The following is a 26916-nucleotide window of genomic DNA, read 5'->3' on the forward strand; positions in this document are numbered from 1 at the left end:
TTGGGCACTTCTAGAGCACAGCCCTGGAACTTGTGGGAAAAAAAAAAACTTTTTTTAAACTGGTTTTTACACATATACATGCACATACCTTCATTATCTGATACTGAGTCATCTTTATCATCTGTTTCACCTGTTTTGGTCAGATCATCATCATTATCATCATCATCATCATCATCATCATCAACATCATCATCATCAACATCATCATCATCTTCAACAGGTTTAGCTACACTTTCACATGGATCTTTAAAAATAAAGACAGACTGTTTAGTTCTCTATGAAGTAATCAATGTACATGAATACACATGTACTCTGACTTACAGAAGAATCTTTGTTTACAATATTTGCGTCATTAGCAAAAGCGATTCAGTTTCTGATGGAGCTACAAAACCATTGGTTCTGAATATTGAAAGAGCATAGCATGATTACCTGTGCCAAGGAATTGGAGACTGATGCATTGAATACCTTTTGTGCGGCACAGGTTTAAAAACTCAAAATTTTACAAATGTATGAGCTCATTAGTGCTATTGCCACCCAGAAATTTAACAGTTTTTGAAAGCCAATTTCTCCTTGAATATTACATCCAAAGAGCCAAAACTTTCACCAATTACTGAGTTTCACAAACTCTTTAAATGCTTGTAGTCAATTCATGTCTAGTGTGATGCAAAGTCATATGTTAATGAGAAAAAAATGTAAGCAATGACGTCAGCAAAGATTTGCTTATTTAACAAAGTTCTGCATTTGTTATGCTACATGTACATGTCCATGTAACATGTGGTATTTTGAGATATAATGCCTATTATTGTTGCTTTATTTGAACCAAGAAACTAGGCACATGTAGAATATGAAGTTTGTTTTTCCCTCTTAACCGATTTTTTTTTTTATCTTAATGGTCGGAGGAGCCTGAGTCTTCTCCTGACATTGTGCATTCCTGAGTAATTTAACTAAAACATTTTTAAAACTATTTACCTTCTGCTGGATCTTTCTCAAAGTACATCTTGCATGCCATATACTCCTCCTCTGAGATTGTTGTTTGTAGATTCAACTCTGCAAGGCTCAGTTTTTTCAAGATCTCTTCTGTAACAAAACATCTTTGAACAACTTCACCAAGATGACCAGATGAATAATCTTCCCACAATATCTCCAGGATCTCAAGTGAATCACACTTCATGGTTATCAGCAAACTTCCTAACTTAACACCTGTGATAACAACTCGCATTTCTTTCAGGTACGTCAAAAACTCATCACGATCAGCCTTGCAACTTGGAGGTGTAGTCTGCATGTAGTTTGAAGCAAGTAAACGTAAGACCTCTTCTTCTGTAGGAATGGGACTTATTGGTGCTTGGGGAGCTTCAGCACCTGTACATGAAGGCTGGGTAGGGCCTGATGACACAGGTGCCACAGATGCCTCCTGGTGCCCACCATTTTGAGACCCTCCCAATTCTACTGTTGAAAAATCCTGTGTGTTGTGTTCTGTAGGTGTCATGGTTTCCACATCAATCCTTAATTTCAAAGCTGTCAAATTGGAACAAATTTTCAAATATTTACTAGTATTCTGTATTTAGTTTTAAACTTTTACAACATGTACATGTATTGTTATACTATTTACATGTCCATGTACATGTGCTATGTAGTTAATGCTTCTTCCCACTTGTAAGTCAAACTTCTCTTTAGATGAAGTGCAATGAAATCATCTGTCACAATGTTTTTGAAAGTGGAATGCAACATTGCAAGCTTTGGGAATTCCTAGTAAAGGTTTTAGGCACATTCCTGGGTATGGATGGATGGATGGATGGATGGATGGATGGATGGATGGACGGACGGACGGATATACCATGCCACAAATTTTAACAAGCGCTACAGAAACCACACAGCATCCTTTTGACACCAAAGCAAAAGAAACGAAACTGAACTGTCTAAACACATTTGGTTACTCAAAGATAACAACAAACCTTTTACCATCAAGTGGAGAATCATTAAGAAGTGCAGACCTTATAACAACATTAGCAACAAATGTAATTTATGTAGTTTTGAGAAGTTTGCAATCATCTGTAAGAAGAATTTGTGAAGCCTAAACAGGTGAAACGAATTAGCAAGTTCATGCCCCCACAGAAACAGATACCTACTCAAGAACTTTGTGATCAAGTATTGCAATCTTTTTGTTACACATTATTTGTTTTACACTCCATAGCAACTCTCGCATCTGTTTTTGCATCTCATAGCAACCTTAGCTTTTAATTGCCAGTTCTTGTAATTTAACGGTCATTCATTGATATTGCCTGATGAGTGTGGTCATTCTTTATCAGTTTGTCCATACAAAAGAGCATTGTCGCAATAAAACGATGAATTGAAAACTTGCTACCATTGACCATTATGTATATAACTTTATATCATTTCATATTTCAAATTTTACTATTACAATTTTATTTACTAAAATGTCCATTTTATTTAATGCTCATTTATATTTTGTTATTGTTGTCGTGCAATTTATACATGAGCCCCTAGCTCAGATACTGAGGGCAACCTCTTCTAAAGCATGACATTAATAAATTGATTGATTGACTGATTGATTGGTTAGTTGGTTGGTTGGTTGGTTGGTTGGTTGATTGATTGATTGATTGATTGAGTGAGTGAATGAGTGAGTGATACAACAAGGAGTCTACTGTACTTGTCAGGTGTCAAGAGAATTGAGCAAATAATGCATGATCAATGATATTTTTTTGGCCCTATATCCCACCAGGGAGCCAGATAAAATTGAATCATCTGGACAAAAGATTCTCCCAGCTGGCAATTCCTCAAATGAAGGGAACCAGTGATGAGGACTGGTGAAAATTTTTGTTAAATTCTCTATGAACTACATGAGTGTGTCAATGGGGTATAGCTCTAGTCAGTAAACAGTAAAAAAAAAAAAAAAAAAAAAAAAAAAAACCATTTAGTCAGTAAACTGTTTAAAAAAAAATGGATTTAGTCAGTAAACAGTGAAAAAGGAGATTTGTCAGTTAACTTGTACGATTTTATTACTTTTATGGGCTGTAGATGACCTCCACTTGTAAAATAAGTCATGACTGAAACAAAATCAGTTTTTCAATTAATGAAAATATGACATGATTTTTTTCACAGTATTGCACAATTAGTATTCTGCTGTGGACTCCTACATCCGCACACGATTTTCAAGACTACAGTATTATGACCATTAATTTCATAGCCAGACAATCACACTGAACACTAACAATAATTTCTGTAATAATGCGTTCCTGAGTGTGGTCCAAGTGTGGCCGACCTCGCGAAGCAACACAATTTGGGCTCAAAGCAATTTATTCCAAACTCCCTAGCTTTCTCTTTCGCACTCTCTACTTGTATGTTTCATTTTTGAAGTTATTGAGGCTGCTTAAGTCACCTTGAAAAGAAATTCTTGAGCAAAATCATTTGAAAACTTTGCGGAACTTTGGTAAAAAGTAATTACAGTAAAACCTGTATTAAGCAGACACCTCATTAGTGTGTGCTTAATAAAGGGTGTCCACTTTAAACAGGTTCTGATATATTGTCCAATAATAGCTCATTATTATTACCCTTTTGAAATCATCACGTTTATTGACAACTGCATGTCACCTCATATCAATTGATAATTTAACGGTGGCTGAACACAGTTTTCACGTGCGCTTTCGCTGATGCAATTCAGGGCGCACACAAAGATTGCGAAAAACAAGCATGCTGTCAATAGAGTGATCATTTTATTTACTGAACACCCGCAATATCTGTGCTATTTTTCTCTATAATTAAACGCAGTGTATTGATGGCTTTAGTCTTTTATTACAAAGATATGTTAGAAGAGGTAATGATGCAAAGAACCCAGCAATTCTCAGCTTTTTCTTTGTTACCAAAAGAACCCAGTTAAATGCAGCGCATGCATAGTAAGTCAAAAAATTGCGATTGAATGAAAAATTGCACTCTCGGAAATACGCCTATTCCTTGAGAACCACTCATTAGAATTTCACGAAATTTGGCACGAAAATACTTTAGGAAATAAGCAACTAGAGTATTGAAAATAATTGAACTTTAACAAAGGAAATTCTAGATATTCCAGTGAACCTTCAACAACGGATAATTAAAGATCTCTCTGTTAAATTATTAGCAAAATGGTGTTAACTTGTGAGAATTGTTACAAGCTTCTTGCATGCAAATTATAAAGCAAATCTAATGACTAGATTTTCGACAAATAAACAAAACTGATTTTAAAGGCCTGTTTATATTTATTCATTTTGCCATGGCAATGGCACATATGTCAACTTAACCATCAAAAAACCAAAGTTTGTGTTGTTAACTTGCTTGTTGCCATTTTTGGCGAATGAAGGATCAAGGGTTTTAGAGGAAATGGTGAATGAAACACAGGTATCAAAAACTGTGTTCAGCCACCTTAACCCGGATTTTCCCTCTACACTGTCTTCTTTTTTCCTCGCCTATTGAACTAACAAAAGGCCCCTGCCTGATTGCAGGGTATTGAAAATTTGCAATCAGTATTTTCTAACTGTAAGTACTAAGTCCATAAAAATGCAGTATAGTGTACAGAAATTCGTAAAACTGGGGCCATAAAGAGGACAGAGTATATGGACCAAAGACTGCTCATAAAACAATGTCCAGTCAGTCAATGCATCAGTCTAGAATATTCAGAGCAACTTCAGAATACCCAGCCACTTTATTTACATGTGCCGGTGTGCTTTGAAGAATGAGGTATATAACAATAGTTGCTATTCTTATTCAATGAGATGCTAATAAGTGGCTGGGTATTCTGGAGTTAAGCTGAATATTCTCCTAATAAATAGCTTTAAAACAACATCACTGAACAATGTTAAAGGAGTCTGAGACCACTATTAAAGATAAACAGCCCTTGAAGTGTCCACTTAATACAGGCTTTGTGCAACAAAATGGCTTAATATTGGTGTCCGTGTTCACGTCTGGAGAACCCGGAAGAAAACCCTTGGAGCAAGGGAAGAACAAACAAGAAACTCAACCCATATGACACCGGGCCTGAAATGAACAGGGCCACATTGGTGGGAGGCGAGTGCACTCACTAATGCGCCAACCCAATGGATTATCCATATGGCTTTGTTTTTATTTTTTATGTTTACTTTTTACTTCATTCCTATTTATTTATGTTGTAACTGGCCATTAAATTTTGAGTAAATAAATAAATAAATAAATATTGAATAAATAAATATTGAAAAATATGATAAAAACTCCTGCCATGGTGTGGAATTTTCAAAACCTTGACTTAAAGGTTCATCAAACCTTGAGCATGTGGCTGTTATGCGAAAAACCTTAGAAAGCCAGACATTTTACACTGCTGTGATTAACATGTTGCTGTGTAGCTACATGTACATGTACCTACAAAAAGCAATGGTAGAACGATCATGACTAAAACACCACACGAGTACATACGAGTAACATACGAGTAAATATAAGTAACATACGAGAACATACGACTACATATGAGTAACATACGAGTACATACAGACACATATGGTAATAAACAGGTTATATACGAATACATTGGAGCAACATAAGATAGCAGGAGGGTAGTAAACATGAAATGTACCATTTTTATCTTTATATTTCATTTTTACATGTGCACGGGGTATGTTTTACGCACACACACGAGGGTGCGCAAGTGTTACACATGTGTGCATACCACACATATGGGCCTGTGCCACATACATACATTCTCCAAGGCTTAGCATGTTACTTGTATGCACTCCTATGTACTCGTATGTACTTGTATATACTCGTATGTACTCTTATATACTCATATGTTACTTGTATGTACTTGTGTGGTATTTTAGTCATGATCATGGTGGAACTGGGAGGCTTTAAGTAAGTAAACATACCATTTAAGCTTTCTACTAAACCCTGGATCATCCTGTTGAATCTCTGACATTCATTGCTCCAGGGGTAAGTTTTACTGTAGTTGTCTCTGAGTAGCTTGGCATTGTTTTCTCTCTCTTCTGGACTTTGCCTGGACAGTTGTTGGATCCTTTGAGCCCACTCTTCAGGGTCATCTGATTCAATGATGACAGACTTTCCACCTTCTACTTCAAGTAAAGCTTCAGCTATTCCAGTTTCACCAGCAACAAGAACAGGAATACTAGCAGAAATTGCTTCCAGGGCAACCAACCCAAACCCTTCAGTGCGTGAAGGGAGGACAATGATGTCTGATGCATAGTACATCATCTTAAGTTCATCTTGCTCAGTGCAATAACCACGGACTGTTATTTGGTTAAGGCTTATGCTTGTGTTGTCAAGAAACCATTGTCTTATTTTTGTGTGTTCACCAGGAGATGAGCCAACAAATGTCAGCTCAAACATTTTGCCAAGGGATCCTATGGCATCTGCAACAATGTCATAACCTTTGAGGGTAAGATCTTCAAAGCTAGCCCGTCCAAACATAAAGACATTGAACTTCTTCTTTACCACATGTAATCTGTCTTTGACCAGCTGTGATGACTCATTTGAAAACTTTTCAAAAATCCCAGGAGTGATGATCTCCACCTTAACATGTGGAAGACAATTGCTGTATTTCTGTTGTAGCCGTGATCCAACTGCGACAACAACATCAGCTACTTTGCACAGATCAATTTCACGTTTATGTTTCTTCTCATTCTCTTCGATTGTATCCACTGCAGCACTCTGCGTTGCTTTGAACTTTCCAAGGTCTTCACAGAACACATGGACAAAATGTATCCACTTGCACTTTGCACTTTGGACGATACAATAGGCAGGGGTACCAAACTTTCTTCCGTGGCCTACAACAATGTCCAGATTCGGAAGTTCCGGTGGTGGAATTTTCAACGAATCAAGAGGAACAACGGATCCAGGGATACTCCGAGCAGTGATCAAGTTAACTCCATGTTGCCTGGCATCTTCTCTGCTCAGTTCATCGCTTTGAGAGACGTAGCAGTGAACTTTGATGCTGTCGCTTGTAGTTTTTGCCAAATTTACAGCAAATTCTCTGTTGAAAGTGGACAGACCACCTTTAGAAGACTTCCACTCGTCGCAGAGAAACATGACATTATAAATAGTTGGCCTACTTGCTGCACTCGAAGTTTGTCCGCTTGCCATTATACGCACTAAAGAGCTTCCTTTCAGTAGTTAATGTCTCCTACTTCACTGAAGAGCATTTTATTCGTAAATTCCCAGAGCTACATGCAGATCGCCTTCGATGTCTTTGGGTGATTTAGTTCCTTATTGAGCCCTCGAGCTACTGACTCAGCGGTTCATATAAGTAATCAACTAAATGAATAGTGTAAGAACCGTATAGTGACTTACTATAACTGGCCTATGTCTCGTCCGCACATTTTTCCACACTTGTCTAGTACAAAAGAATTAAAATGGCGGCGCGACAGCATATGTTTAAGTACTTATCCGATGTACTAAATTTCTGTCCCTGATCCGTAGTGATTGATCTTGTATTTTCATTCTCATATACTATCGGCCGTGGCATTTTTATTACCCCAGACAAGAGGGTTCCCAATAGGTTTGGCGGGATGCGGGATTTGGCTTTTCTTCGCCGTGATATTTGGGATTTGAGCTGAAAACAGGGGCGAGAAGCGGGAATTACAATTACGAGTGGGAGCGGGATTTCATGTTTTTATGGGGTTGGGATGCGGGACTCGCAAGGGGAACAGAGCGGGATACGGGATTTCAATTCCTACGTGACCTCATAAACTGTTATTGACCAGCGCAAAAACCACAAGCTGGCAGAAACGAACCTTTTGTGCGTATAGCTGTGTCAGGTTTCAAGTAATGAATAGCAATTAACGGCTCTGTACCCTGTCAGGTTCTGTAAACGCATGCATCATCGCTGGACTACGTTAGTATCATGAGACTGTATGAGGTCTTTGAGTCCTATTGCGACCATTTGTGTAGCCTGCCTAGCTTGGCGCTTTTTAAGCGGCGAAGCCGCACTATAACGAGCGCCAAAGCTGCGTTAAAAAAAAAAAAGGTTAAACCGCCAAGCTACGCGGGCTATCATTTGCGTTGACCCCTGACATCAATGGCATCTGTCCATTCCGACATTTTCGATGTTTGGGTCTGTAATCCCCCCGATCCTTTCTCCTTTTTCTAGTCTTTCCACCTTTTCCGGAGCGCATGGCTTGTTTTGGCCAGGATGGCCTCACCGAATGGCGGTAATAGTGATTTCCCGAACGAAGTATGCGGCATTATGAATTCCGTCACCATATATTACGAAAGGGATGTTCAAGCAGGAATACCTTCATTCGGAAAGAAAAGTTCTGAGCACAGATTTCAAGGAAAGTGAAGACGCTGAAAGCTTTAAAAGAAACTGTCAAGTGCGTTTATGGGCCATCTCTTGAATATGGGAATGAACAATCTTTTTCCTTCACTGATACGTGAACAAAAGAAAACAAAGCAATAAACCGTTTACAGAAAGAGACGTTAGAATCATTTGTGCTTACTTATCTGCTACCCATTGAATTTTTTTTTCATATTTTATGCGATATCTATTTTTAAAAAGTTTCTGTGTTAATAATTAAACTAATTATTAATGTAACAAATTAATCATTAACGCAGAAACGTCTTTGTAAAGTAGGCGGGATCGGGATTTCCAGGCTAAAAAGAGCGGGATGGCGGGATTAACAGGAAAAAATGGGCGGGAAAGCGGGATCTGAGAGCCCTATTGTGGACCCTCAGACAACCCTCCTCCCGAGATTCAGTCGAGCTAACTCTTCACTTACAGTTGATGTGAGAGGAAAGACGTTACGTTTCTTACAGGACGTCAACCACGTGAATTCCAAGTGTCTTTCAGACGTGTCAAATACGCGCTTTAGAAACGATCGCTACAACAAAACTTGCGACTTCAGCCGGTTTAGACAAAGTTTATTGAAGCGACGCGTTGAGACGTTGCATAGACGCTGCTGGTGTAGAGAGCGATAACCAAAGTAGTTTCGTAAAACTAAGAAGTAAATATAACGAAAACTATAATTAGACTAACTAGAAAAAAGACTACGAAGCTTAGAAACAATTGTTCCGAGAGCAGAATGAACTATAAAATACAAAAGATGCAAAAACTTACCGGCTTCTGTGTCCGCTTGAGGAATTTCACGAGTGGTAAGTTAGAAACTTTAAGAAACTTGATGTTAACACGTTGAAAGGCTAATCCGAACTGGGACTTTTCCTGAACACGTTAGGAGTAATTCTAATTAATACAAAGGATAATAGCTTTCTTTGTTCTAAACATCGTACGTGGGTAAACATATCCTTGGACTAACCACAAAGACACGTAAAATAACAATACAAAGAAACTTCTAAAGGCTACAAAGGAAATGCAAAAAATCATAAATATTTGCCAGCAACAGTTGAACCTTGATATAACGAATTCGAAGGGCCAAGGGACTGGCAAAATATAATCGCTGTATATAACGAGGTCTTGTTATATCGCGGTTGTTTACCATAGAGTGCATGTATTTTGCTATTCCTGGGGAACTCCTGGGGCGAAGAATATCATTCGTTATATCGCGGACCTATTTATATAGTTCCGCTGAACTTTGAAAAATTCAACTGACCGTTTATGAGGATCGCGTCCCGGATTGGCGAGTTTTTCCGCCTCGGCCTCGGCAGGTAGGGTAGAACCTGGCAGACGGGACAACTTTTTCTCAGATAAACAGTTTGGCTCGAATACCCGAAATGTCACGCACTATTAGCTACCCAGCTATAAGGGTACAGAAATCTCAATTTCACAAGGTTCTCTCGAGTTATCGCTTGATGTTACTAGCAAAGTTTTAGTGATCATGTCCCTTTTACTTCATTTTATTATACGGCTGAGAAGTCTGGGGCGTCTATGATAAAGATTTTTCCGCCCGGAAAAAGGATGAAATAAAATGAAAAACTCAAATTTACTTTTTGTAAACAAATTTTGGGTGAATTAGCAAGGTTGCCTCGATGTTGAAGCCAGAAACGAAACTGGCACATTGTCTTTGAAATCAGTCATAGATACGTCGATTATTATTTAGTTCTAGATTATATGAATTATTTCATATAAACTTCACATCATTTTAGTTCTAGATTACCAGAAAACAATATTTAGCCATTGAAAATGTGGTGGATAGCAAATACATGACCCACTATATCCATCTAGCACAAAACGGAGCGATCCACACTTAGATGAAGGTTGAAAATTACATGTCTCACCCCCGTACAAAAAGCATGACATTTTTTTGGTTGCATAATCCATCAAAGTCACTTTTGTGTATGAACTTGTGGCGGCATAATTTTGATTGATTTCCTAACAATGATACAAAAGCATCTACAAAAAAAATAATGTTTAAAGTCATGTTTGTAAACTCTTCAAAAAAACTTGACCATAAAAATTAAGGACACACTCTCCATCTGGCCTCGTTTCTAGTGGAACAGTGATCCATCTAGAAAAAGGCTGTAGTGAGTCCTGGGACTCACAGAACCAGTAAACTACTAGTCCCAGGCCCAAGACTATGAGTCCCAGACCCGTTAACATGAGTTCTGTACCCTTATGGATAAATAGCTTGTAGGCACAAGTTGGTTATTTGGTGTTCTTAGAGACCAGCACGTCGAAAGAGCAAAGCATTTTAAAAATTTCTGGACTGGGACAACTCGCTCATTCCGTTAGATTTCTTAGCTTTCTTACAGATTTTACAATACATGAACACCAGCCAATTAAATGTGGCGATTGCCATTATAAAAAAGGATGACCCACCCCAAGGGCAGCTGAAAATTAAAAAACTTAGTGATTCGCTTGAGCTAGCTGTAGTTGCATTATTTCAGAGCAATCTTCGCCCTCTTGGGGAATGTTTCGTAAAAATACTTTATTGACCTCAGAGCTAAGCCAAGTTTGTTTTCGAACAAATTCGGAAGGGGCAATCGCCAAAAAAAAAAAAAAAAGAAAAAGACAAGTCCACAATTTGGCTTTTGTGCGTGCGCCAAATTAAAATGTTGTACATGTTTGTGACTTATCTTCGAGAACTCTATCTTTTTGGTAAAAAAAAAAATGTTTTTACAGCAAAACTAAGGCCCATTTAGCGTCATGGTAGCCAAAAAACTGATTTAACGGTTAAAAACGGCATTTTTGGTGAATATTTGGGTGTTGAAGAGTTGATAGGTTCTTATTTTGCAGAGGTTGTCCTAGTGTAACTATTGGCGGAAATATTGTACAACTAATACATAATCGTTTAGCACTTGCATTTTTAACAACAAATTAAAAATGCTTGCCCTGTTTGAAAAGAAAACATATACACAATAACTTTTTGTCAGAAATTTCTCACAATTAAAATCCAGAATTTAGGCCATCAAAACTGGAGTGATTTTTCTGTATAAGAACCTATATACTTTTCTTTGCCAGGCTAAACAAGTTCTTATATTTTTGGATATTTAAATGCCAAATTTCAGCCTGTAGTTTCTTAAATCAATAGGTTCTTCTCCGGGGTTCTCATATGCGCGGTTTTACCGTATCACTGGATTTGAACACCATTTTCCTTCTCAAAATTGTGGAATACTGAATACAAATTCTGTAAAATATTTGCTCCTGTCGCGATGACTTTCTGACAAATGTATTCTTCTGACTTGAAAAAAAGCTTAGAGGCCTCAAAGTCACTCGACTTTTTCACTTCGTGTCTCATTCATTCCCGCTCCTCTTCGAGGTTGTTTAACCGGTGAAAACAGGTTTTCAATGGACGTCACTCTCGCGTCAGGTGTTACACTCGCATGCATTTCAACTCATTCCGATCGACACTCTGATAAATGTAACAAAAAGAAACAGAACCAATTTCATTGCCCTTAATTAACATTATACACCTAAAATCTACACGTATTAGATAAAAAATTGTATATAGTGTTTGTCTGGCATTGCTATAAAGCTGGAATTTTTTCCCCATCAACTTAACGTGAGGCAGTCAGTAAGAGTTAACCCCAGTGTTGCCAGTTAAAGAAATTAATTATAACTTCTAATTGTAGCCAAAGAGAAGCGACTTTTTTTTTCATATAAAAAATGCTACAAATTTATAAATATCCTTACAGAGTTAACTTGTTAATCAAATTTTAAATCCATGGTTTCTAATAGCAGCCTTCCAGTTACTTCTTCCTTTCCTAAGCGAAAAGCGACAAAGCCTTTCATTGTGACAAGATCATGTCGATTTTGTTTTAACACTTGACATATGCTTGAACGCAACTTAACTATAACTACCCTGAGTTTGAAACGTGACTGCATTGGTCCTAGTTTACTGACTATGTAAAATTTCGTCATGACGTTTAGACCTTTTTCGACCTAGTTGTTGTAAATAATACCCTGATAAGTTATTCCTGTTGGTGGGATAAGCCACCCACGGAATTAAAGGAGCTCAGTCACGGTATTTCGAGTTGTTCTGGCCACGTACAAAATTAACTTTAAATTGAAGGAAATAATAGTTTACTAGGACAGAAATACACCAAAGAAAAAATAATAAACCTTAAAGGAACAAGGATGATTAAAGGTGGAGAAGACTGACACGGGTTACAAACGACGAACTTGAAAAAATTTAGCCTATACGTTTCATAATGCGCAAACCGTGACTTAGCTACTTTGCCAAACCAATGGATATGAATATGTTATGTACGTTTGATTTCTCTTTCTCCTTATTTCCGTTGCTGTCAAAACAAAGTATCCGCTGAGCATTATCACGTGACCATATCAAGGGCCCAAGTTTAGAGCTCATCGAGGTCACGTGGTTTTTTGAAGTTGGCCGATAACCAAATACTGGGTTTCGATTGGATCGCGGACTCAAGCGAGGTTGAGGTTATTCAATCTCAAAAGAGAAGGCCAAACAATATTAACAGAAAACCTCACCACAAAGTTACAAAACTCAAATCAAATTTCTCGCTTATCCTGGGTTAGCTTAATCGGGCTTTGAACAAACCGGAACAGGAACTCCACTTTTAGGCTTGGCTAAATCTATAATTTACATTTTGTGTGCAACGGTATTACATTTTAAATAACAATTATATTCTGTGGCGTAACAATGTGAAGAAATATTTCGCCTACTATTGCACAGTTATAAGGTATTCTGGATAACACTGATTGTCGTAAAATACAACAAAAATAGATGGGTCTACTTGATTATCAACCACTGATTCATACAATATCTCTGGTCTTAAAGGGTTCTTTGGGGGAGGCACTATCATTGCAGGGTTGCCTACACAATACTGCCCGACCAGGACCCGGGCAAGGTACATGTAGCGGCCCCCGGCATCTCCTATCCTTGCGTAACAAAGTGAGTAAGAGGCGTCTCTCGCAAAATAAGTACCTTGTCCAAATCTAGTTCCTGAAAATAAACACAATGTGTTAGTGAGGGGAAGGATCCCAACAAATAACAGCATTACAGTCGAACCTCCCTAATACGGACACCTAAAGGAAAGAGCGAAGTGTCCGTGTTAGAGAGGTGTTTGTATTGGAGAGGTCACTATGATGAAGTCACTCACTCTGATAGTTTAGAGCGTTAAGTAAATAAAATCGGGCCCAAAAGTGAGTGTCTTGTGAATATCTTAATCAATGTGTCAATGTTTGTGTAACCGCCCACGGGAAATGGCACATACCGCAAGTTATCGACACCTGGTGCCCGGAGTGTCCGTAATAAAGAGGTTGAATTTATATGAATTTGCGCCCTATGGCTGAGATTTGGCGTCCGTTTTCGGTTTTAGAGAGGGTCCGCATTGTAGAGGTTTCTTTTTAGAGGAAATGTGTGAGAATTTTGTCGGTACATAGGAAACTGTCCGTATTAGAGAGGTGTCCGTATGGAGAGGTTCGATTGTGACAAATGAATAAAAACTAAAGCTTAATTTAATACGATCAGAAAAAAGTAGGTACGATCAGATAGAATGGATATTTCTGTAATTCTCCCACTTGAAATACGTGGCCCCAAGAAAATAAAGAGGGAGAGAACAGGTCTCCCATTTGTGACCTTTTCCAATTAAAATTATTTCAATCCATTGTCAGTTGTGTCTCAAATTGTATGGCTATCTCAACATCGACACCTGACTGAGAATGTACACTGGCATGTTACTGTTTCTTTTAAGGGGTGACCGCGCGGTTGTAGTAACGAACAAAAACAACCCGGTGCGAGCTCTAAATAGCTTTTAAAAAATGGTATATGGGGATTCTGTCATTATTTTCTCTCTTTCACATGCAATAATGGATTGCGCAATGCTGAGAGCGCTAGCCTTCCATCATTGTGGTCCTTGTTAAAATTCTAGACCCGCTGAGGTTTTTTCTCCAGCTGGTCTGTTCTTCTCCTTTACCCCAAATTGTAATTAGATTTAGATGCACGACCTCAGATAAATTGCAAATCTCGCTCTATCATATGTAACTGTTACTTTCGTTACACAAACCCTCTCACCTTCCAAAGCAATAGTGTAACCACTTACCATGGGCCCCACATAAGCTTCTGTTAAATCCTTGAGTGTTGATGTGGCTGACATTTTTAGCGTCGGTTCCATGAAACAACTGCCGTTCACTATTCCCACCAATGTCTTTGTCCATCTTTTGTTTTCTTACCATGTAACACTGGTACAGATGAGGATTCTGAATTCGTTCTATTTTCTGAATATTTACTCCACCAGCGGTAGCCTGGAACTTGCGCGTGACGTCTCTATACTCAGGGGAATTTTTCGAGAGTGGAACCAGGTGCACTGTCATGTCATCTTTTGGCATTTTCGCCCAGTGTTTCGGAAGAGGAATTCCTGAAGACAGAAATGAGTGCTCGTTTATCTTAATGCAGTGTATATCAAAATGGAAAAAGAGAAAACCATCACTTATTTTTTCAACTGATGAAGAACTGAGGTTGTTTCGTTTCGTCAAGGAAACCGTTCAAGAATTCTTAAATGGACGTGGGAAAACTTACAAAAATTGCGCGGCGCTGGTAGATATGCATATTTTCAGCTAAATCTCTAGCAGGAGCCGCCTTTGAATGGAAAATCATGGACACTACTTTAGTCCAACAACTTGAAAAATATTGGGCAGTAGTAGAGCAATCTGATTGGTTGATTTTAGTTATTGGACCTCTGTATTAACCAATTAAAAGGGATTATTAAGAGGAGTTATGGTAACAGCGTTTCTCACATAACTACCTGATGCCGTACTGTGACTAACCTTCCTCTGCTTCCTTAACCTTTCTCTTCAGTGTAATTTGTTCACCGGTTCGTTGTCCGCGGCCGGTTTTTGCCTTCAAATCGATAACAAACTGCTCTCCACGTAAAGATACTTTAACTCTGGACGCAGCTTTGCTGTACGCAATCTCAATCTTTGCTTTTGCTCTGGGATGGAAAACCTTTTTACTACCGCGTATTTTGTAACTCCATTCTATGTTCCTTGCCACCATCTGCGCCTGTTCTTCTTCCTGGTTCTTCTTTATTCTCTCGCTAATCTCTTTCCAGATCTCCCCGACCATGCCGGACACATCGGTCGGTTGACCCCGCAAGACAATGCGATCAACATCAGTCTCAACTTCAAGTTTGACGTCACGGTCCTCGGCTTTTCTTCTCAGTCTGACAATCTGTTTATGAGAAAGTTGACTAACAACCTCATTTTCGACTTTTTCCGTGATACAAGCTTCAGAGAAACCTCTCTTCAAAAATTCCACGGCCTTGTCCACGGCTGCATTTTTCTTGCCGAGGACAAAAATTCGCACAGAGAGCTCTTGACTCGCTCGGTGCGCTTGTCTCCTTTCACGCTTTCCTAGCTGGCCAGTATCTGTAGCATTTAATATTGAGTCTAAATTTGTTGAGACTGATCGGTACCTTCTAAGTCCTCGAAGTTTGGAACGAATACTCTTGTATAGCCCTCTCGCAGTGTAGGCAGGACTGCGGGATTTGCGCTTGACTTTCAATTTGTCCATCTCTTGTTTGAAGGCGTCATTTAATGCCTGATCTTGCTCGAACACAATAAATCGGATATCGTGCACTTTAGACCCAGGGTTTGCTCCGCAAAAGCTGATCGTTTCTTCTAACATGATTCTCGAGGCTGCATCCCGTGGGAAGCTGAGGTTTCCAGTTCCTATGACAGGAAATGCAATGGACTTCACTCCAAGCTCTTCACCCTTCTGCAGACACTTTTGGACGATGGCCCGTAGAGACTGAAACAAAAGGGAAAATTTGTAAGAGTGGACTTGAAAGGTGGACCATATGATAAGTATTGTGCGAGTAGTCCACTAATAGCTATATATCTTTGCTCTTACTGATTCTACAGAATAATACGGGAAGTGAGTCGCAACTGACAGAGACGTCTAACTAGTTGTCATCTTGAAGTTTACAAAGTTGAATTAACCCACCAGTCAGTTTGTTGCGTTAGCCGTTCGTCGGAGCAAAGTGGGTGATTGTGTTTTGTATGTGGTGTGTTGATTTTTTGCGAAGGAAGAAAAAGCGGAGATCCCTAAGAAAAACTACAGGACGGGGCCAAGACGAGAACCTTCAAGAAAAACTCAACACACATGGAATTCCTACATGGGCCACATTGGTGGGAGGCTAGCGCTCTGGCAACTGTGCCACCCCTACTCATCCACCGTTGTGAAGCATCAGTTCAAGGTAGGAAGAAAAATACGCTTACCGCCTCCCCTTTGCCATCGTTCCATTGGCCACAGTAAGTGTTGATCACGTGATTCGCCAATGGAAAACCAGGAGAGACAGCACTGTCTCCAGCGTTTGGAGGTGTCATTAGAGAAACACCCGCCTTTGTAATCGCTTGAGAGGTTGCTCCGACCGAACAGACCAGTGCATCAGCCTGCCGTTTAAAACAAAACTTCAGGTTAAAATTGCAAAGTACCAAGTAAAGGATAGCAAAACAACGACAGCTAAGATAGAGAAACACCAAAGAGATAAAAATACACCGGCCATAAAGGTATAAGGATTTGTAAGGATTAAGGATTAACACGGATTACAAACGACGAACTTGAAAAATGTGGGCTTAACTTTTCAAGAAGCATAAACCGTGACGTAGTTCCTTTAATTTGAAGCTCATGTTGCTTATTGAGAGTGAACAGCCGGGTCTAATTCTAAACGGACTTAAACTGTGTGATAGTAGAGCAGAATCATAACAGACAATTTAGACATAATGGGTCCTCTAACTGCATTTACACCCGCTTTCAGTGTTACGTGCATAGGATGTCGCCTATGCACGTAACACTGGAAGCAGGTGTAAATGTCTTTAATCTGATTGATAGTTTAGTTGAAATGACCGATTTGTAATTGAAAACCAATCAAAAGTAGTATACCGATAATTGAGCACAGTATCAGGAACTGAATACACAGGTTTGCTCAACACTCACCTTCTCCGTCTCAATCATTCCAGTTCTCCACGATATTTTGTGGTGGCCTTTAGTCATAATCAAGGTGAACGGATCAGTCCCGTTATCAGCATGCTCATCTTCGTCGTCATCGCCATTACTACCACCACTACCGCCACCATCATCATCTTGTTCATCGTCATCATCAACATCAACATCAACATCTTCATCTTCATCATCAAAATCATCATCATCATCATCATCACCATCAGCAGCAGCGCTGTCAGCTGCAGCAGCATCAGCATCAGCACCACCATCATCATCAACAGCAGCAGCAGCACCACCACCACCACCAGCACCGCCATCAGCAGCAGTATCATCATTAGCAGCAGCAGCAGCAGCAGCTCCACCATCACCATCACCAAAACCATCGCCGTCGCCATCCTTATCATCATCATTTTCATCTAGGCTTTGGCCAAAATTCATCTGCACTTGTATCGCACAGTTTTGATCCTTTTCCACTAATTTCACAAGACGATCTCCTTTTCCACTGTCAAAGTACCTCCGGAGGCCTGGCTGTTTCACATCAAAATGTTTTGACACGGTATCTTCTTCGAGAGCGTCAAGCTGTCTCTTCACATCAGTCAAGCTTTTTCTGTTTCCAGAAATGTCAAAATCATCGTCTCCTTTTCCTTTTTTAATTTTCACTTCAAAATCTTTCAGTTGGTTTTCAATGGAGCGTAAATCTTCCTGAAGAAACTCGTCAAGATACTTTCTGACAATCGGAGATGAACATACAAACTGTTCTTCCCTGATGCAGTTGTTTTCCAAGAACGTGTTAAGCTTCTTCATCACTTCTTTGACCTCATCCTGGAACCCAGCGACGAAAATGTCATTCCAGTTGTTCCGATGGATACGGACAGCTGTTTCGGCGTTGATTTCGTCACACAACTCACGCCATTCTGGAGTTTTTAACAAACATTCGCTCTTATCATTCACTTGGACTTTTTCGTTTAACGTCAACTTGTTCACCAGCCTCTCGGCCTCGTCCCAGTGTGCAGCTGACGTGCTCACAATTCTGGCACCGGAGCCGTTGTCAATGACGAACACTGCCTCCACATTGTTCTTTTCCAACTCACTTTTCACTTTCCTTAACCCTTCGTCCGAGCCCAAAACTTCCAAGATGATGTCGGATAGAGTCAAATTCTTTTCAACCATGTACGACATTTGTTTGAGGAACTTCGTCGTTGCTTCAGTAAACTGTGACTCGGGACCTTCGAAATATATTTCTTCTCCTTTAGTATCTAGCTTTATCTCCAGTTCCCTGTTCTTCTCTTGAAGTTTCTCCACAAACTTGATCTTCTCCAGCAGAATTAAGTGTTCTTTTGGAACATTAGGAACGTTTTTCTTCAGGTAGGTTTTTCTGGTTTCCTCCCGGTATATCTCTTCCAATTTAGATCTCAACTTTTCCTCATAATCCTTTGCAGCTGTGCTCAAGGAAACAATTCTAACAACAAATGAATCATCGATAAGTTTGACCAGCGGAGGATATACTCCCAGGCGGGCGCGAATACTGGACAACTGTGCCACCACCGCTCTCCAGGAATCCTTCTTGACTTGAACGTCGCGCTTTGTAAATTTACTGAGGTAATTTTGTACTTCATCAATGCACTCGGACTGCCACGAATCACTGTCGTCTCCTCCCTGGTACACTATTACAGCTATTTTTGTGTTTGTTTTCCAGGTAATTTCACATTTCTTTGCGGCCAGGAATTTGCTCAGTTGGTCGCGAAATGCTGAATTGGTGACGAATTCCATTACATCCGGGTCTACAGCTATGTGTAGTTTTTGTCCTTCCAGTTTGGGCCGCTGGCTCACTCGAGCTTTATCGGCGCCACCGGTGGTAGTTCCCAGTCCATCTGAATCATCTGGCTCGTCGCCTTCCTCGCTTTCTAGAAACTCATGGTAAATTCTGACTGACAGTTTCGCTTGGTTTAAGACATGTGGTTTTTCTTTCTGCCTAGCTAACACTCCTTTTATATCTGTGAACGAAAAAATAAAACAGAACAGTTATACCGTGCGTAGAATCTTTTCTTTGGGGAGAATTTCAGTGTGGCTATCCCATGGCCAAGGGTATCCTCTCTTAAAGGGGCTCAGTCACGCTATCTTGAGTTATTTTGGCCACATACAAATTTACCTTTAAATGGTAGGAAACCTGAAAATAACAGTTTAATAACATAGAAAAACACCAAAGACATAATAATAAACCATAAAGGAACAAGGATGGCTACGGATGGCGAAGATTAACACGGATTACAAACGACGAATTTGAAAAATTGAGGCTAAACTTTTCAATATGCGCAGACCGTGACTGAGGTCCTTTAAGAACTGTTCACAAAAGATAGCCGAACAGCAGCCATAGGTTAGAATAGGACATCCCGAGTTGCCTTTTGCCTCTGTTTCAAAACAAGTCCTCGCGCAAAACGTTTCTTATGAAAATGAGTTTGATTTGCATGAAAATGAACTTATAGATGAAACGCTTTTTCATAACAATGGCTTCGCACGAAGACTCGTTTTGAAACAGAGGCAAAGAGCAACTCGGAAATGGCCTATTGTGTTACAAACCTTTTGGATCTTGAAACACAACCACAGCTCTACCACCTTTTGGTAGAAATTCTACTCTCTCCACAGGACCCCCACCGTATCTTGGACTTTCAAAGTACAGTTCAATGGCGTCATGGGTGGTATCATCTGAAATACCGCTGACAACAATGCTTGTACAGACAGGAACTTGCTCGATTGTAACCTTAGCTGAATCCACGCCTCTTTCTGCGCATTTGGTCTTGATTTTACTGAAATCTAAGCGATAAAACAATCATTATCAGAATGAAAATGAATGAAAACACATGGAAATTCATGTCGCCTTCCCATATAAAAACCAAGCTAATTTACACTACAGCTACATTTGTAAGAAGAAAATGCAAACCAACTTCAGAAAACTCATTCACTATAATAACATAAAAATTGCTAAGAAGCGCTCCACCCCCCCTCCCCCCCTCACCCTGTATAATACTTAGCAATTATTCACCGTGGTGGAGGTGAATAGGTGGTGGATAATTACCCATCCCTGAAATTATGAATACCTAGCGGACACTAATTTCCTCTTTAGTAACCGAAGCAAAACGGAAGCCATTTTTTATTTCTCTTCGGCTTTTCGGAGATGAATACTTTACTAATCTCGTCCGAGTAGACCACTCAGAACCCATGAATAGCATACATATATAGTATGCACAAACATACTTATTATAAGTGCTACATGTATTCAGAAACACAATTTTTCTTGTCCTGACGTGGGCTGCGGACAGTGGACACAAGCCGAAGGAGCAAAATTTTCTTCCCACATTTACTGTAAAATAAACCTGCATTCAGCGGACACCTCTGTTAAGCGGACGCGGACACCAAAAATGTTAAGAAATTTTGTTGCACAAACTTGCAATAAACGGACACTTGAAGGGCTTTTTACTTCTACAAGCTCAGCTGATGCCACACTCCTTTAACATTGCTCATCGATGTCGTTTTAAAGCTAATTGATTATTCCAGGTTGACGCATTGATTGACTGGACATTGTACTACGCTAGTCTTTGGTTTTGCACTGTGTTACAAAAGAGTTAATAATTTAGTATTATTGCACAACATATCAGAACCTGTTTGGAGCGGACACCCTGTATTAAGCGGACATTAATGAGGGTCCCAAAGATGTCCGCATAATCCAGGTATACGTTTCACTGTATACAAGTTAGTGTGTCGAAAACTAATGCAAACTATGTATTTCCGTATTATTAAGATAGAAGAACTCTTGGGAGCAATTAAGTGCCCACTACAGGGTTTGACATTGGCTGTAGATACTCTACTGCCGCGAGAACCAACACCAGACAAAACCAACAATGCTTTGGCCCGTCACGCAGGCGTCTTGCCTGCGATTCCAATACCTGGTACAAGGCCAGGGCTTAAGAAAAATTGGTATATAACGGGCTGAAATAAGCTGACAGTAAGAGAGATACCGGTTCAAGAGAGATTTGTCAACCTCCAAAAAAACCGTGAAGTCACACCTTAACTTGACTTACCTGTTATGTCATTGGCCAATGTGATCAGAGCTTTGTCGTTTCTCCGCAGTACGTCCTCCACCTCTCCACCGCTCATAGCCTCGATGAAGTTTACCAAGCAGTCTTCGGTCGTCAACGCACTCAGCCCACTAACGAGTAACTGATTCTGTTGAAATCGAGATTGTTCTTTTGCTTCAGCCTGCCAAGCACTCTGATCTCCTCTCTCCGTGAAACTTGACAAGCTCTGCGCACGCTTCATTCCTCCCTGACCACGCCCTCTGTTACTGCGTCTCCTTGGATCATCTCCCACAAAAGGACCTCCTAGAGAGTCGTCACAGGTGCTGTGTCTCTTCAGATTACTGTCAACGACGTGAGACGAGAACAATTGTGCGGCCTTTCCTTCATGAAGCTCCCTCTTTCCTTGATACTGTTGGCTTCCTCTTCCCCCTGGAAGACGCTGCCTTTGAGAGAACGGAGACCGATTATCGCGATACAAAACCTGATCGACATCCTGGAAACCTTCTCCAGGTGTCTGACAACTCCTGCCTCTTCCCCTGCCTCGACCCCTGTTCTTTGTTTTCGGTTTCGGGGGATGTCCTCGGCCAACGCCCCCTCCCTGAGACACTCCCATGTCATTGTCTTTGAATCCTTGATTGTTGCTTTGGCCCTGTGCAAAACTGCCTCTTGGACCTTCCCTTGGCACTCCTCTTGGCTCTCCCCCGAATACTCCACTTGGTCTCCTGTTCTGGCCTCGATTACTTTGGTAACCGCCATTTTGTTCCAAATTGCAATCGCCAAAGCTATCTGTTGTCAAGTTACGTAATTCTTTGACTTCCCCTTGTTCCTTGGGCAATTCATCGTGGTTGGAAAATCTTCCTCTCTTTTCCTTTTCTCGAAAATCGGCTGCTCTGGAACTTTTTTCTTGTCCAGTCCCTGTAGGACCTTTGCCTCCCAGTGAGGTTTGGAACATGTCCAGAGGATTTTCCATAGCTTGAAATTTTTGTAGCCACTTACTAGCTATTTCAATGTCTCCATTTACGTCATCACGATGAAGAGTTCCCCTGATAAGGACTGGTGGTAAACAGCTGAATATTTTCGCAAGCTTATTTAATTTTTCTTCCATCTCTTCGGGATTTTCTTCTGGTGTTGACTGAGATTGTGGTGGAGGTGAGGTTGGTGTTGGCTGTGCATTTGGCTGGGACGGATCTCGTGTTGACTGTACATGTGCTGGGGTTGAGGGTAGTGTTGACTGTACTTGGGTTGACGGTGCTTTTGGTGTTAACTGGGAGTGCTGTGAGGGTGGAGTTGGTGTTGAATTTGCACGTGGCTGGGGTGAGGTTAATGTCGACTGGGCATGTTGTTGGGGTGAGGTTGATGTTGACTGAACATGTGGCGGAGGTGGAGGTGCAGATGCAGGTGCATGTGATTGGAGTGGGTTTGTTGACTGGGCATGTGGCTGGGGTGAGGTTGATGTTGACTGAGTATGCGGTTGGGGTGAGGTTTGTCTTGACTGGGCATGTGGTGGAGGTGAAGGCACACGCGGTGGGAGTGAGTTTGTTGATTGAGCATGTGGCTGGGTCGAGGTTGATGTTGATTGAGAATGTGGCGGGGGTGAGGTTGGTCCTGACGGTACTTTGGGTGGACGTGGGGCTGGTGTCCAATTTGCATGCAGTGGGGGTGGGGCTAATGTTGGCTGTGCGTGTGGTGGGGGTGGGGCTAATGTTGGCTGTGCGTGTGGTGGGGGAGGGGCTAATGTTGGCTGTGCGTGTGGTGGGGGTGGGGCTAATGTTGGCTGTGCGTGTGGTGGGGTTGGGGCTAGTGTTGGCTGTGCGTGTAGTGGGGGTGGAGCTAATGTTGGCTGTACGTGTGGTGGGAGTGGGGCTAGTGTTGGCTGTGCATGTGGTGGGCCTTGGGGTGGTGTTGAATCTGGACGTGGTGGGATTGGGGGTGGTATTCGCTTTTCACGTGGTGGAAGTGGTGGTGGTGTTCGTCCTTGAGAATTTTTGCAGTCGCCATCATGTCCTGTAAAGTCAATAGGTAATAAGAGCGTAAAGTCGCTATATTCCTTTCCTGCGATATCAGTAATTTATCCCGCGGGAGAGGGAACACCTCTGATTATGGGGCAGGGGATGCTGGTCGGAATATTTGTATTACTGCCCTAAAGGAGACTAATGTGGATATGGTTTAGAACAGAAAGATAAATGAGAATTATAGTGACTTAAAAGTAGCTTTCATCGATAGAGATTTCAAGCCTGTTGACCAAAGCAAAGCAACAGGGTGATTTTTAAAATTCCTCTTCCCCTGTAACCCTAAAAGATGTCTGGTTGGGTAAAATCACCTGCTTTCCATCCCGAGTACCCATATAAGACCAACATCTGCTATTGCACCCCATAAAAGAGACTACGCGTAATCCCTTGAGTTACCCGCGGGTTTCCCTTTATCCAATATAACAAAGCACTTCGATGACATATACGATTCCCTGATAGGAGGAGAGTCCCAGACATAGGAAGTCCCAAGAAGACAAATCAGACATTGACCCGCTTTCAGTGTTACGTGCATAGGCGACATCTTTCGACCATCTCTCGACATTCCATCTTTCGACATGCTATGTAAACGGCTGAAAGACCGTTTACCTGTGAAACTGGCAATTTTCCCGGTTATTAGCGGAACAAATCACAAGTATATGTTAATTACTGACCTCAAATGAATGAAGAAGATTGTGGAATTGCGATTTAAGGGATAATTCAAACGATTTTAGTGTAGTCGATCGGCTTTCAATATTGACTTCCGGTGGAATTGGGCCGCTACCGTTCAGTTAATGTTCGAAAGATGTAAACATTCAAAACAGTCGATTTATCCCTCACAGAATGTTTTCTTGATACTCCTAGCCTAGTTTGATGTCAAATAAATCCATCTTTCATGACTAAAAGTTGAGTTTGACCGTAATGAAGTCAGTTGTGCTTACATTTTAACGTAGGCCAGGTTACATAGCATGTCGATAGATGGCATGTTGAGAGACAGTCGCTATGCACGTAACACTGAAAGCGGGTGTAATTTTAAAGTAACAGTGAAACTTAGTAGTCATTCATGACTGTTCGGAAAAACTAGGGAACGGATCAACAATGTTTCAGTTCTCAAATCGTAAAACAAAAGTCGCGGTCACGAGCATCGTTCCTTGCTATTAATTTACTAACGGGTGGCCAAACATCAGATCTGATTAAGGGTAACCCGAAAACACTGACCCCCGGTCCGCGGACCCCCACTACAGACCGGGTCCGCGGACTACCTATGGACCGATCCAGGGACCCCCTCTACGGAGCACCCCCCAAAATATAATAAAAATAATAAATAAATATTTCAGTTGCAGGTTGTCTAATAGATTACTCGTGACGGCGAAATTCCGAACGTTACATTGTGCAAATGAACAGACCTGGATTCAGGCTCGGGTGCAATTTAGATAATTACACATTGCCATTTTCTTTGCTGTGGCCATAAGGTATACGAAAGACGCGTACGGGGAAGTCTCCGGGAAGACTCGAAATTTGTGTTCTTTCCCCTCTGCCATTTTGTTCAGCCCATCCTCCCGTGGGCTCGTGAACTCGTTCCAGGCTTCACAGTTTACTCAGCGGAATAACAGACACAAACAAGAATAAACGACCTAAAAATATATCTTCCATAGCCAGATTGAGCCACGAATGGAAGGTAAGAACTTTCCTTCTTACCATCGGCATCTCCTTACGCTCCTTAGGCAATTTATTTTGGGAGGGGGCGGGGTGGGGTGTTAAAAACCCAAGTGTGTTACATTTGCTCAGTGTAACACTCGAAAACTCACCGACACGAGTTTGAATCTATTAGACAACCCATACGTGAAATCTTTATTATTTTTACACTATTTTAGGGTGGTGCGTAGAAGGGGTCCGTAGGGGTAGTCTGCGGACCCGGTCCGTTGTGGGGGTCCGCGGACCGGGGGTCAGTGTTTTCGGGTTACCCAGATATTAACAAGACATTACCATCTTCGTTCCGATAGCAAGGGCTAGGGAAATATAATCCCCCGCCACAAATTGAAATTACCTTTTTTCAAATTTGTAAATTAGCAGCATTAATACATATGGTTGAGACTTGCAGAGTTGCTGGAAAGGTTTCGGTACTGATACACTGATAACGTATGGACATCCGGAAAACAAGCGAAACCAAGCGTTTAATTTTAAACAGCCTGCATTCCCAGCTCAGCTAAGAAAGATAACATTAATTGAGAAGTTATCTTAAAACCACCGATAAGTAGGAATTTTTGTTACGGAAACAACGTTTCCAAACACTGTTCCTTTGGCAAACGTTTGCTGAGGTGACAAACTGTTTGTGAAAAAATTCAAAAACATTTTCTAAGCTTCTGGGAAGAAATGAAAACAATAAATGCTGCGTTTGCGCAGATCGAAACGGGAAAAATAGGAAAAACAGTTAAAATGACAACGTTTCTATAACCATTTTTCATCAATTCGCAACCTATTAAAAGACCGAGTTCAGAGAATTGTTATGAGAAAATTCGCCATTGGACAGACATTTCTTTATTATTTGGAAAATATAGAAAAGCCAACAGTAGCCTCTTTTCAGCTAACTACTAGAAATCTTAAGTTTTGTTCTTCTTTGTACTTTGCCGATTCTTTGTACACCTGAGCGTGTGCAACGCTGTTTCACTAACTTTCATTTAGAAAACAAGTAGTTCGTTATCGGGTCATTTGAGTTTCTTTTCATTATTAAAATCTACCTTCCGTTCCCTCAGAAACTGGCCAGCTGAACTACTTTTCACTAATGTAGTTTTATTAGTTTCCTCGGAAGTTAACCAGCTGAACTACTTTTCACTAATGGAGTTTTAGTGCTTTCTATTCATAGGATAATTTTCCCTTGCTGTCGGTAACACCAATTCAGAATTTCAAATTTAAGTATCTCGCTTTTAATTTCCTAAGTTTGTTCTGTCTTAATCTCAGCCTGTGTAATTTTAATCCTAGCACTCTATTTTTAATTTTGGAAGCCTCGTGGTGTTGATTAGAATTCGCTATCTTAATTAAGTACTTTCCGTTCGTATTGTATACCTGAAGTTACATTAGCATATTGTAAACACTTGACGTGTAAAGGATGATATATAAGCAAGTACGGTTGTAAAGCTTTTTCGATTACATCGGTTACATTGTTACGATTACATCGATTACTCCGACGAGTATGTCAGTTTCACCCTCGACGTTAGAGTGCAGAATAAACTACTGTTGGACCAAGTTATGTCTCTTCCTTGACGTCCGTAGTGAAGACCACTGAAGTAGATCCTCGTGTACCAGGAAATCGTGACGAATTTCCGTTCCCGCAGCCAAGCAGTGCCCTCCAGAGTTAGATTCCCCCAGTTGTCAGTTCAAGTGTCCGTTCAGTCCGAAATTTACAGTGTTGCAGGAAAAACTTATCGTCACAGTAGTTTACCGAGAAAACTTATCGTCACAGAATTTTCAATCAACAGTATCATCAAGATCAATTACACTCAC

At 40.6% G+C, this 26916-nt stretch overlaps 1 protein-coding gene and 1 pseudogene across 6 annotated transcripts in view; both read right to left on the reverse strand.

Annotated features, from left to right (window-relative positions):
* Positions 1-7353, reverse strand: part of LOC145494418 (protein mono-ADP-ribosyltransferase PARP14-like) — a 74884-nt pseudogene extending 67531 nt beyond the window's left edge. Inside the window, exons 1-3 of the transcript XR_014050250.1 lie at positions 5883-7353; positions 970-1515; positions 89-244 (exon numbers count right to left, since the gene is read on the reverse strand). The product of XR_014050250.1 is annotated as a protein mono-ADP-ribosyltransferase PARP14-like (transcript). The remainder of the gene's footprint in view (positions 1-88; positions 245-969; positions 1516-5882) is intronic.
* The window catches only part of LOC145494416 (uncharacterized), a 78757-nt gene that overhangs the window by 45667 nt on the left and 6174 nt on the right, over positions 1-26916 (reverse strand). For 4 of the 5 annotated variants that reach the window (XM_081473879.1, XM_081473880.1, XM_081473882.1 and 1 more), the window contains 5 exons: positions 21413-23413; positions 19914-20147; positions 17331-19330; positions 16613-16786; positions 15161-16142 (listed from right to left, as the gene is read on the reverse strand). In XM_081473879.1, the coding sequence (XP_081330005.1) occupies positions 15161-16142; positions 16613-16786; positions 17331-19330; positions 19914-20147; positions 21413-23413 (5391 nt within the window). Of the gene's footprint in view, positions 1-10796; positions 13338-14436; positions 14752-15160; positions 16143-16612; positions 16787-17330; positions 19331-19913; positions 20148-21412; positions 23414-26916 lie in introns of those variants that run through there. The other variant, XM_081473883.1, reaches the window with a different exon arrangement.

The sequence above is a fragment of the Orbicella franksi genome, chromosome 8 (genome assembly GCF_964199315.1).
Source record: "Orbicella franksi chromosome 8, jaOrbFran1.1, whole genome shotgun sequence".
In the NCBI taxonomy this organism is placed as follows: domain Eukaryota; kingdom Metazoa; phylum Cnidaria; class Anthozoa; order Scleractinia; family Merulinidae; genus Orbicella; species Orbicella franksi.